Source organism: Coenobita brevimanus, chromosome 94, assembly GCF_032717465.1.
Source record: "Coenobita brevimanus isolate Jiangsu-jjx chromosome 94, ASM3271746v2, whole genome shotgun sequence".
NCBI lineage: Eukaryota > Metazoa > Arthropoda > Malacostraca > Decapoda > Coenobitidae > Coenobita > Coenobita brevimanus.
In genome coordinates, this window is record NC_137047.1 from 5,091,128 (window position 1) to 5,104,462 (window position 13,335).

Consider the following 13,335-nt stretch of genomic DNA (forward strand, 5'->3'; position numbering starts at 1 on the left):
ACACACACACACACACACACCTCCCTCCCTCCCTTACCCCCCATCCACATCCCTCCGCACACACACCACAGCTGCCTCTGTCCATAGCATCAACATATCCGCAGTCATCATCACCAGCTTGCCAATGCACAGTAAGATACGGCCATCCCTCAGCTTTCTCCACTCTGACTTAGCGCCTATTTCCCTGTCCCATCGCAGCCCAAATATTCACGTATTTTTTATCTCTATTGAATTATGGGTCGTACAGGATGCTTTAAAAACTTGGAACATTATTACACTATTATATTTTTATGTTACTTGTATGCTTCTACTGTTGATATACTTAAACTCAGTGACGTAGAAGAGGTGAAAAAGGTGCAATATGAATATAAATCGGTGAAGAGAAGGTATTACGGAGACTCCTGTGCCACTTAAAACAAGGCCCTGTCTGTCTCACTCTTCCTCTCACTTAACCTCTGTGCCGCCACTGTCACCCTTGCTGGCCACCTATTATCCGTTCTAGTTAAGACGGACGTGACCTGCTAGACGTGACCTGCTCTGTGTCCATGTCTGCTTTGAAAATTCCTGGGTTCCTGTGACACACTCGAGGCGTAATTCAATCGTCTGCCGCTGACTTAAACACAATACTAGAATTGTTCTGACACGGACGGGGTTACACTGGAATGAGTACATCTTCTGCATCTGCCTGTTCTCCTATCCAGAAACTTCTAACCTTGACAAGTAGCATTATCCTTTCCATTTCTCTCTCAGTTCTTCCAAGTTTACACTAAACAGGTTTTGTCAGGCTCAAGGATTCTTATGTGGTACTTAAAATGACACGGCTAATTACGTAATTATATTTTTAATTCCTTCAGTACGGTGATGTCTTTTGCATTACATTACTGCTGTCTACACGATACTTATTCAGCCTGAGACATTTCCCGAACCAGAGGAGTCAGATACCGCCTTGATGAGTCCCTTCACTACTAGGGCACTTTCCAAATATGAGTGAAATATCTGATGGTAACAAGAATAACACAAGTCACTGTATCAATGAGGTTAAGAGATGAGGTAAATTACAGTGTTCGTACTCTTACCCTGTTAACCCCTTGAGGCCGACTTTTTTTCTTTTCTTTTTTTAACTCTTGCTAGCTTCTGACACTTATTCAGCTGGGGAGAAGGTATGCTTACTGGAGGTGTTAGATATCGCATTCATTAAGCGTTTCATGACTAGAGGTCCTTCCTACTCTGAATATACGAGTACTGTATTGGTCAAGAAGTAGAAAGAGTATGGTAAAATATATGGACAGATGGCATTCATTACCCTTCGTCATAGGTCTTTAAAAAGTTGCATGAAACCGTCTGGAAGCAGCAAGAGTATACTATAATAAAAAAATAATAAAATAACCAAGCCTCCTCCTCGCCCCCCACCCCACGCTGCGTCCGTTCCACTCCTATTCTTCTCTGCACTCCGCCGTCATGGCCTGTATCTGCCTGGACTGTCCTAAATGCAGAACAGTATTTTTCTCAGCGCATCCCATCGCTTCACATCAGAGGTCCCACCATGGCTATTAACCCCTTCACTCAGGCAGCCTATTTTTGTTTTATTCTATTACTGCTGCAGACGGTTTTATTCAGCTTCGGGGATATTTTTCGAACGGGAGGGATTAGATACAGCCTTCATTAACCCCTTCACAACTAAAGGTGTGCCCGAGGTTGACTCAAACAATAACAACACAGGAACAGACGTCATCACATCAAAGGAGTTAAATATTTACTGTCACTGTTTTTTTTTTATCTTTAACCCATTCAAATCGAGGACATAGTTTTATATTTTTTCTCTTGCTGCAACCAGATGATTTTACCTTATTATGTGTGCACCCTAGTTGTGAAAAAAAAGAAAAAACTATACCCAACTCCTCCAGTTCGTCTCTCCTAAGCTATATAAAATCGTCAGGACACAGCAAAGATAAAAATTCGTCCTGGGATCGAAGGGGACATATTACGTTCACACTCTCCAAAACACTTTTCCAGATATGGGCATAATTCTTCCATTCAGATTCGTCCTCTTTTACTCCTTATCCATCATTGCAACTTTCCATCAGATTTATTAAAGTGAAGTATGCAATCGCCAACTATAAGATTTGCCCTCTAGCTTACTGTATCAATTCCTTGGTATCCTAAACAAAATAGTTGAAATATCTTCTAGGCACGTAATGCATAACTCCGGCGAAATGGCGTCCGCTTGTTGACTACCACTTTTTAATAGCACTTCCTCGATATCCAAATGGTCCTTTATAGCTGCCTGAGTTTCACCTGCACTTTCAATGTAATTATAATGCCAATCACAGAGGCTTCCTGAATTCTGACGGATCCTTTATTCTCTCTGTCAACTATACAGTAATTTGCTTCATGAACATCCCGGCATGCAGGCATCTCTCAAACTCGCTCATCAGTTCCCCCAAATACCGAACACCGTAACGCCCTCATCTGCCTCCACCCGCATCCGCCTGTCCCCTACGCCCCTCAGACTGGAGAAGGTTACTCAGTTTTCATCATGTGTTTGTGGGATTGAGTTCCAAATCTCTACGCTGCCACAGACTCTAAGGACGGGAGGGGGGTACTCAGTTTTCATTACGTGATCTGAGGGTTTGCCTTTTTGTCCCCATATTTCCACACACTCAAAGGGAGGGCTATTTAGGTTTCATTATGTGTCTGTAGGTTTATGTTCTTGTCCCTACGCTTCTACGGACTCTAAACAGGGGGAGGGGATAGTCAGTTTTCAATGTCCTCCTGGGTTTGCTTTTCCTCCTTGTATGGCACTTCCGGGGAGAGAAAGCTAAAATCTGGACACAATATGATCAAACGTTTCGAGGAAAACACATATACTTCCTGTTACCATTTTTCTATTTTATTTTAGGTTCTTATTACGTTTCGGGGAAAACACATGTACTTTCTGTTATCATTTTTCTATTTTATTTTAGGTTCTTATTACTCTATTAATTTTTAGAATCTCAAATAATTAATCATAGAACTGTCTATCGAAGGTACATCAGATATAACAAAAACTCTTCTGGTATCACTGGGATCATTTGATTTAACCTCTACGATCCAGTGACGCTGTCCTTAATTCGGTCTTGATACATAACACAATTTATTGAGTATGGGAGAGCAATAAATGTCAGTAGATTAAGGTTAATGGACATTGCATTTAACCCCTCCAGTTGGATTATCCTTCCCTAAACAAAATCGTCTTGATACAGCACAAATAAAAAATATTTATATATGTATTCGGACAAAAAATGTTACTAGTGTGTGGTGATAATAAGAAAGCCATAAAAAACAGTTCTTCCTCTAACTACTAGGATTTCTCTCGACTGAAAGGAATTGTCTGGAGTTGGCCTAAATAAATTACCCAGGTGTACCAATAGCAGTGAGAGGTTTACTGGGAAGGGGTTGTGAAGCCTCTGACTGACAGGATTTCTCTCAGCTGAACATAATCTTCTGGTGTTAGCGTGAATATATTGTCTCTGGGCACCAACTTTAGCGAAGGGCTTCAATTCTCTCTCTCTCTCTCTCTCTCTCTCTTTGGTAACCTGGACGATGGAGAAGCCTTGTATCTTAAGAGAGTGAGTGAGTAATCCGCTAAAGTGTCTCATGGCGTCTGCCCCACATTCATCTTTCTGCTTTTACGGCACTCGGAACAAAATATCAACTTCGTACTATGCAGGCCAATATTTAGCGCTCCTCTTACTTTATCCCTGTCATGGCGAAAGGTCAAGGTAATATCTAGCGCTCTCTGCATTTTTCCTTGTCATTTTTCTCCTGTGTAGACTGAACATACTAGCAACACTGACTGATTTTATATTTTCTTCTCTACCTATTCTACCTGTTTTTATATACTGTCACCTGCATATTACCTACCTGTATTTTTCTTTCTCTGTATATTCTACCTTTGTCATTTAGTCGTCCATACGTCGATTTGGTATACCTGTCTATCCATCCAAATATCCACCTATGTATGTACCTATCTATCCATCTATCTATTTATCTATCTATCTATCTATCCATATACCTTACTATTCAGCATATCTATCGACCTATTTATCTATCTAAGTGTGTGCCGCACTCTATCTTCCTCCTGTGTCCACTCCAATACATGTCCTGCGTACAGTAATGTAATAAGGTATCCGGCCAGCCCCCTGACCTCCTTTACTAACACAGACTCACACACACACACATACACACACTGGCTTCACCTTTATCTATCACCCGTATCTACCTCCATCCACACTACCCTACACTACACACACCCATACATACCCTTGCCACACACTACATACATCCATACACATCCTCATCCAGCACACATCCATCCACATTACACTACACACACCCATACATAACCTTGCCACACACTACATACACCCATACATATCCTCATCCAGCACACATCCATCCACATTACACTACACACACCCATACAAACTCTTGCCATGCACTACAGTACATACACCCATACATAACTTCATCCTACACACATTCATACACCCTCACCCACACTGGCTTTACCTTTATCTACACGCATGCACACTCTTGCCTACATTAAATACACTCATAAACACTCTACACTACAATACATACACTCATACACATCTTCATCCCCACTGGCCTCACTTACACACACACACACACACACACACACACACACACACACCGGTACTGGCCACGCTCATAAATCTGGGTTGCGTCTATTTTTGTATGGAGGTATTCTTGTTGCTACCAGACGATATTTTTCACCTCAGGAAGGGCCTCTCGTATAGGATGAGGGAGTGAAGACTATACCTGACTCCTGACGTGCCAAAAGTCTCTCCTAAGCTATGTAAAAGCTAAATAAAGTGGAAAATACGTCACTACGGTCAAGCGGTTTCCACTCTGTCACATCCACACCTCCACTAAACACCTGCATCCATTACCTTCAACTAGAACCACATCCACATTTCCTCAGAATCCACAGCCACTGATAACGCACTGGGATGACTTATAGATTGCAACTCTCCGTATAACTCTTAAAATAATTACTGAACTAAAAGGTATAATTAAGCCTTTTCAATAATCACTACGGCATCCCCAGCTAGAGGTAGTTACAAGATAAAATACAATAAGCAATTAAGAAGGGGTTAACAAGCAATAATTTCAAAATATATATATAATTACACAGGAATTAATAAGCAGTGAAAAAAAATAAATTAATAAGCAACAGCAATTATAAACAAAAAACGTAAAAAATTATTTAAAAATCATCTTAAATACTAAAAAATAACTATAATTAATAAGAGAAATTATTAAACGCGAAAAAAGTAATATATAAAAGGACAATGAGAGGAAATTAATAAATAAAATTAATTAAAAGTAAGCAAGACGATGCCAGATTTCTCCAGTTTAATTTTCCCGCCCAGCAGAGTCCAAAATATTTTCGAGCAAGTTAGATGAAATTACTTGAATCTTGTGTGTGTGTGTGTGTGTGTGTGTGTGTGTGTGTGTGTGTGTGTGTGTGTGTGTGTGAGAGAGAGAGAGAGAGAGAGAGAGAGAGAGAGAGATTGTTATGCCACACTATGCTGAACCATTAATCTAAACACCAGTCCATATTATTCATAGTCATATCAAAGCGCACACACACACACACACACACACACACACACACACACACACACACACACACACACCCGCGGCATACAGCGAAGGCAACTACCACTTTATGTTGGACAGACGTGGGCGATCGGGGTGGGTGGGTGGAGGTGGGAGGGGCGAGGGGTGGGCGGGGAATTATGAGTCAGTGACGGGTGTGGGTGGCTGAGTGGGCGGGAGGGTTGGCTGAGTGGGTGGGTGGGTTGGCTGAGTGGGCGGGAGGGTTGGCTGAGTGGGCGGGAGGGTTGGCTAAGTGGGCGGCAGAGTTGGTTGAGTAGATGGTGGGTTTGCTGAGTGGATGACAGAACTGGTGGGAGGGAGGAAAGCTGAATGGACGGAAGAGCTTAGCGGGTGAGTGACCGAGTAAAAGAATGAGTGGGCCTGTCAGGTGGGCGGGTAATTTATCTAAAAGCTTTTAAATTAATCACGGTATCATACATCATTATATCCGCTCCTCTTGTATCCCATTTAACTTTAAAATGTCAGTTGATTATGTTTACATTTTAGGACAAACTTTTTTGTTTTTTAACATTTGGGGTTGGACAATATACTTCATTAATTCCGTCACTACCATGGTGCTCCAATCAAGCTGAGGAGAAACGTTTGGTAGTAGCGAGAACAGAAATAAATAAGGTGTAATCGTGGTGAAGGAAGAGGTTAAAACAAGGAGGGAAGAAGGATAAAGGGGACGGAAATAGAGAGGTGGTGGAAAACACCCGGAGAGGCGACAGGTAAGAACGATGGGAAGAGGTGCAAGTGTGATCACAAAGGGTGTTTACTGCACCAGGCTCGTGTATGTGTGTGTGTGTGTGTTTGATCTCTCTCTCTCACACACACACACACACACACACACACACACACACACACACACACACACAGAAGGATCTATACCCGTTTCTCTCCAAATACTTTGTGTGCCTTCACACACACTTTCGTTTAACTGCCACCTCTTACAAGACTCCCTCTCATTATCTATCTCGTTTTCCCCCATTCACTACCTCTCCTCCTCCTCCTCCTCCTCCTGCTGCTGCTTTTCTTCCTCTGCCTCTTCTTTTTGTTCTCCTCCCACCAATTCATTTTCTTCCAACATTTAAAGCATCTCAACCCACTGAATCTGGTGATGCATTCTCTTGGTAAATTCTAGCTGTCTCCAGGCGATTTTAGTCACATTAGGGGAGATTTTTTTGCAGCGAAAGAGCCAGGGAAGCCACATCTAACGTCCCTAGTTCGAGACGTCCTTCCTAAACTGAATGAAACAATCTGGACGCGGCAAGAAACAAATAAAAAAATAAGTCATCGCATCGGAGAGGTTAACTTACAAAAATTAACAAAGGCTGAAACGCTGTGAGAGAACAGGAAATAAACGAGGAACGGGAGCAATCTGATAACAACAATGCATTACCCCGATCCTCTAGCCGGGATCTGAGCACCACACACATAAAGCAGGGGCGGGATTTACTGACATATTCACGCTGAACCGGTTGTTGCAATTAGATTTGCAACTGCAGGAAGAGCTAGAGACACTGGGGAATTCTGCCTTCTCATTCCCTTGTCCTTCCTTGGCGAATCATCACAGTTACGACAGGGATCTTGACTGTGTTTATGAATCTGGCCCCAGTTCACTTCATCTTAAACTCCCTAAAACCTGTTCCTAAGTGATTTATTTTGCTTATTAGATCCTACTGTTCTCTTCTGTTCTTATATAATTCTTCTAATATCGTCAAACTCTGAATAGATAACAAACAGAAGGATGTAGGCCAGTCATATCCAAAATAAACCGTTATGGAAAAGGTGCTTGGAGGCTTCCGTAACTGACAATATTATGGGTCTGGAAATCCGAGAGCCAAAGTTATAATGCAGCTTACAAGCAATCTGAGAATAGCTTTTTTACCACTGACAGCGAAAAAAACAGTCATAAGCACACTAACGTTGCCGATGTGTCAGATTTCAAGAACACTACAATTAAAACAGTTTTGCATAATACAACAAATTATACGCGTGCTAAAATGAATTGCTGCCCCAGACTCGCATAAAGATAATGATCATAAAAGAAGCAATATTACTGGAGGGCGAATCCTGGAATATTTTGGAGGTGCTGCGTATATTATTATCCAAAGTAACAAACGTCCAACACCTCGTTTCTCTCAGCCAGCTTTGTAACGTCTGAACAATTAATATTTTAACTTGGTAAGCAGAGAAAATGCTGGGAACATGGAAGTGAAACGTAAAGCCTGTCAACCAACCATACTTGTGTGGAAGAAATAAATATGATGGCCATGAAGAGATGCAGTCTTATGTAAAGTCTGTGAGGTGCTCCTTTATGTGGTGGCAGTGATACAGCTGAGCATCTCTACTATCCAGTTAAACGTACCTCAGCCCCCTCCCTATCCTCAGAGAGGAGGAGGATGGAATGTCAGAGAAGGGCAACCTTCAGCCTGCAGTTCGCCAAGTTCGTTCCATATGACCCTATGGCTACAACTACTATTACATTACCATAGCATCTGTGAAAAACCACGTGTGTTGCCCGAGGAACAGAGGCAATAAGGGCAACACCCCTGGATCCACCCATTATACTGTCATCAGTTTCGTTATTGATCCGCGAAGAGCTACTGCCTATGAGCCCACATTAACCCCTGGATTCTGTAACATCTTTTTTTTTTTTTCCATCTCCAGGCGATCTTATTTAAGTCTGGAAGTGGTTTTCTAAACTGAAGGTGTTTGACACATCCTTCATTAACCTCCTCACAACGACAAATCTTCCCCTAGCCTGAAAATAGTCCTATGTAAAGGGAAAAAAGAAAACACTAGCTGACCGAGATGTTAATATGGGGAGCACCAAGCTTACTAAGATTTCTGAACACTCAGGATCCTGCCACTCGCTCTCACCTGAATTAAATCGCCAGGTATCAGCTACATCAGAATACTAAGGTTGTCCCGACCATGAAGGGGTCAATGGAACCAGTAATGACAACCTCCCAAATTCAGTCTCACCTCAAATAATGTCGCGCGTTGGTTGGAACAGAATAATACAGGTGTCCTGATCATACAAGAGTAAATGGAAACAGACAGACAGACAAGCCAGACCAATACCATTTCCACATCGATGATTCTAGCAAAGAGGATTACAAAATAATCCTCTTACGGTGCGGTTTTTCCTAGCAATTTATTCCAGTTTGAGCCAGACATTTATATTTTGCAGACAGAACCACAGGAGCATAAATGTTAATACTGTCACTTTCGTATTAACTCTCGCTATCATGTCTTCACAATTCTTCTATTCTAGTTAACACCAGATGATTTAATTCACCTGAGAGAGTCAAGGAAACTTAATGTTAAAGCAAACTACGGATTAAAAAAAAAAAAAAAAAGGTAAACAAGGGAGCAATAAAATATATATATATAGTTAGAAATGACTGGAAAACGAAATGAAATTATATACAGAGAGAATATTTAACACACACTAATAAATCCCTACAATCAGTTCAATATTGAAAATAATATATATATGATTAATCTTTTCAAACATTTCAAAATCAGTCAAAACGACACCTCACAATTTCTGACATAACACCTCTTTCATAAAAACAATAAGACCTCTTTTTAAAAACACCGAAAATGTTTTAACCCAAACTGTAAAATAACCAAATGACTTATATAGCCATTAACTATTTCACACACACACACACACACACACACACACACACACACACACACACACACACACACACACACACACACACACACACAGTTATATCCACACGTTTGCAAATAGTAGAAATTATTACAGCCGAGTCAGAGGGTACGATGAATGTGTATAACGACACGGCAAAAAGTTGAGTGTACCGTCACTGTTATTACAATATTTATTTAGAATCAACGTTAATATCATTTTTGGGACTTGCTACGATTACTAGGACTACTACTATCAATACACACTGTTTTTAAACCATTAATATTAAACAATTAAAACAACTAATTATAACATCACTCATTTAAATCTGCTCGCACGTTTTTTTCCAATCTTTTCAATTATTTTAGCGATATTTTGCATACCATTTCCTTAAACAGATATAACTGACTTTTATACTAATTTATTCTTTTATCTTTAAACCCAGCCTCACACATATACGCTCCACAATATGTAAAAGGAATAAAGATGACGTCTCTGTTTATTGGCTATCCTGGAAACATCTATTCCCAGCCAGACTGTCCCTCCCGCCAGACATACTCCCCTCTGTCCGCCACTGCTCGCCCTCACTCCCGGGGCCTGTCTCCCAATCTATCGCTCTAATTCTGACTCTTCCTCTCAGTTTTGGAATCTATCGTTCATGGGTAAGCTAGTTGGTCTGTGTGTTATATCTGCCTGGTTTAATTTTGCCCTCCTCTCTCTCCCTCCTTCTGGTGACGTACCCATGGGGAGGGGGACCGGAGGGGCATAGGTGTCCCCAGTCAGACTCTTGCCCTTCCCCCCCCCCCTCCACCTTTGAGATTTCAGATTATTTCATGTGTGCCTATTACAGCAGTGGGACCCCCAGAAAATGGCTTGGCATCACCTTGGCTCCCCCATCTGTGACGGTGCTACGCTGCCCCCTCCCCATCTCTCTCTCTGCCACACCTTTTCATCCTCCCACTCACCATTACGTGTACCTCTCTGTCTTCCCTTTGACCTTTAGCAGAACTTCTCCTACCCTCATTTTCCTCTAGTTTTACACTCGCTTGATTCTCTCTCTCTCTCTCTCTCTCTCTCTCTCTCTCTCTCTCTCTATGTATATCTATCTACCACCTCCATATTTTCATCTTCCTTACATCTTCCCATCTTCTCTACAAATTCTTACTTTGTTCACTGAAATCTTCCTCTCTTCTTTCCTCTGCTATCCTTCTTGCCCCTCCATCTCTCTCTCTCTCTCTCTCTCTCTCTCATCAACTGACACATTTTGTGGTAATATACGAAGGCTATTGTTACCTAAGCCCAGGCTATTTTCAAACTTCTAAAAATACCTCGCACAATATTCTGCATCCACAATGCTCTTTCAGAACTTCGCAGAATGTCCAACCCATAACGCCACTTTGTGTGTAACATTACTGCTTTACTCTCACTACCTCAAAAATAACGTTCCTATCCTATAAGATGCGTTTCTTAATTAAAAGAAAAAAAAACTTCTTATATTTAAAAGCTACATCCCAAAAACAAAAACACCAATCATCCCGTCGAACTAACAGTGACGTAGCTAGCTGTCTGGCCATGCGGGGGGGGGGGGGTGTATATATATATATATATATATATATATATATATATATATATATATATATATATACACACACACAGGTATATAAAACTATACTGCTACTTTTGCAACTCACCAAAATATCACACGAAACTTCAAAATTATTACACTTTGCAATAAATGCTACCACGATCATGATTGCTATTACAGTACAAACGCAACTTCCCAAATCTTTTGAAATTCAGAAACATGCAAATACTGTGATAAAGGATTAGAAAGATATATTGCAAAGCATATATCATTAAAGAACACACCACGTTCTGTACCGGTATACGTTGCTCAGCATGACTACTGCGTAACAGTAATTACATGATCAAGTTTCCAGTACTATCAAACTGCATAAATTCAACACAGCCTGCAGTGAAGAAAGATTCACAATAGTATGAAAATGTTACACTTTTGCTGTCGAAGTTATAAACTGGGGAAAAAAAAAAAAAAAAAATCATTTATCCTTTTCTTGTTTATGTCTTTGCCATTCATCCATCATCCAATCCTATGCCGCCCCATTAGGAGCGTAGGAGCCCGTGGCTAGGCAAGTTGGTCCTGATGTTTAAGATGAGAGTGGCTTAAGATGAGCATGCCTTTAATTCTTGTTACTGTGACTGAAAACTAGTTTACAATCTCATCCATGTGGGCTGAGTGGGGGACGTCTGGGGGAGGGGGTCATAAGTGCACGCCCCCCCCGTAGCTATGCTACTGTGAATTATTGCAACACTGTATCTGAATACAGATAATAAAAAGAGAGAGAGAGAGAGAGAGAGAGAGAGGAAAATAGTAAAAACGAGAAGATAGAAAACCACTGAGAAGAGGGCTGGGCTTCAGAGAAAATGTCAAACGGGGTAACTACGAAAATCTTAAATTGGGTGGAAAATACATGCTAACAGGCTGACTGCATTATACGTTTCGTTGCACACTCCACTGGGATACAAATTCGTTTACAAGACTTTGGCAAAAACAGACTAGAGAACCCAGACTTTTACAGTAACGTGAATATATGCATCAATTTTTATCAATAAGACATTCAAAATACTCGTACTGATCTCAAATATGACCGCAAAGGCACATCATAATAGTAACCTCTTGTTCACTGACGTATTCCACACACTATGGAATTTGTGCGATGCAAAAATTTAAGGGACAGCCAGGCATACACATCAACATAATTACAATAAAGGATTACAGAACACACAGGTGAATTTAAAAATGAATGTGGTGCACTGAGAAAGCTAAAAATACCCATCACATAAACAAGACAAATGCCTGCATAGAATGTATTGGAAAAAGGCTACAGTTCTCCCAGTTGTCAATACGCTAGGAACATCACGGATAATTTACAGAGTATTTCAAAATGCGCACTGGTTGAACTCATGATTGTACAGGATGCTACAATGGGTCAGCAACAGTGAAATCATGATCCCTTAGGTGTAATAATCTATCTATCTGCAGCAAGACACCATAATTCTGTTAACAGGCGGCTGTTTGACTTTCGTTGTTTCACAGGGAGGGGCACTAACTCCCAGCCAACTCACTTGTTAACACGTAAGGAACAAAAGCAATGATGGTAATGACAAATTTATTTTTAAAAATCTGAAAACACGCTCTTAAGAGTAGCTATATTCCAATGATTTGCCTAAGATACGGAAATGGAAACCACAGCTCAGTGCCCATCGTGTTTGCCCCCCACCATACCTTCACCTTTCCCATAAAACGAAACTCTCTTCCATGGATAAACTGCTCTCTCTCCTTCTATCATTGTACTGCTTCTGGCATATTATACAGTATATCAGTCTTGTATGAATATTCCATACAGGATTTATTACTGTTTAGGTCCACTCTGTTTTAGCCTAAACAGTATATTACAGTACAATCATCAATCAGTCTCAGCATAACAGCCTTCAACACTGAAAGTTTCCAATGGCTGTACAGTTTGTTGATGATGCATGCTTTGGTCCCTTAAAGCATGATATTCACATATGGGCGTGTTTAGGAACCAACAAATGATTCCTTTATTATAAACTGTTGCAACAAGAGAAAAGAATCAACTTTTTCTTCCATGCAATCAAGTCTTAAGATACAATACAGTAATACATTATAATACCTTGGGAGAAGCTCATCAGAGAAAATATTAAGTGAGGCACTAACCAAAAAGAAGCTGGTACTCACTGGACAGGGGCCTAGCACGTGCAGGTGTGGTGACATGCCGGAGGGTGTGGTCCTTCCTAATGCTTTCCATCAACAGCTCCATAGGGGATGAGATTTTGCGTGGTGGTGGCAGCAGCTTTCTCTCAGATGCCTGCCATACATAATAAAAAATATCATTAATGACACCTGAAATAACTTCACAGCTCATAAGGTTTGGGGAGGAAGGGGGGGGAATCCTTGA

General features: G+C 40.9%; 1 protein-coding gene across 1 annotated transcript in view; it reads right to left on the reverse strand.

The window, feature by feature from the left end:
- The window catches only part of spir (spire type actin nucleation factor), a 315,119-nt gene that overhangs the window by 82,120 nt on the left and 219,664 nt on the right, over positions 1-13,335 (reverse strand). The window contains exon 9 of the mRNA XM_080282611.1: positions 13,116-13,245. Coding sequence (XP_080138737.1) covers positions 13,116-13,245 — 130 coding nt within the window. The remainder of the gene's footprint in view (positions 1-13,115; positions 13,246-13,335) is intronic.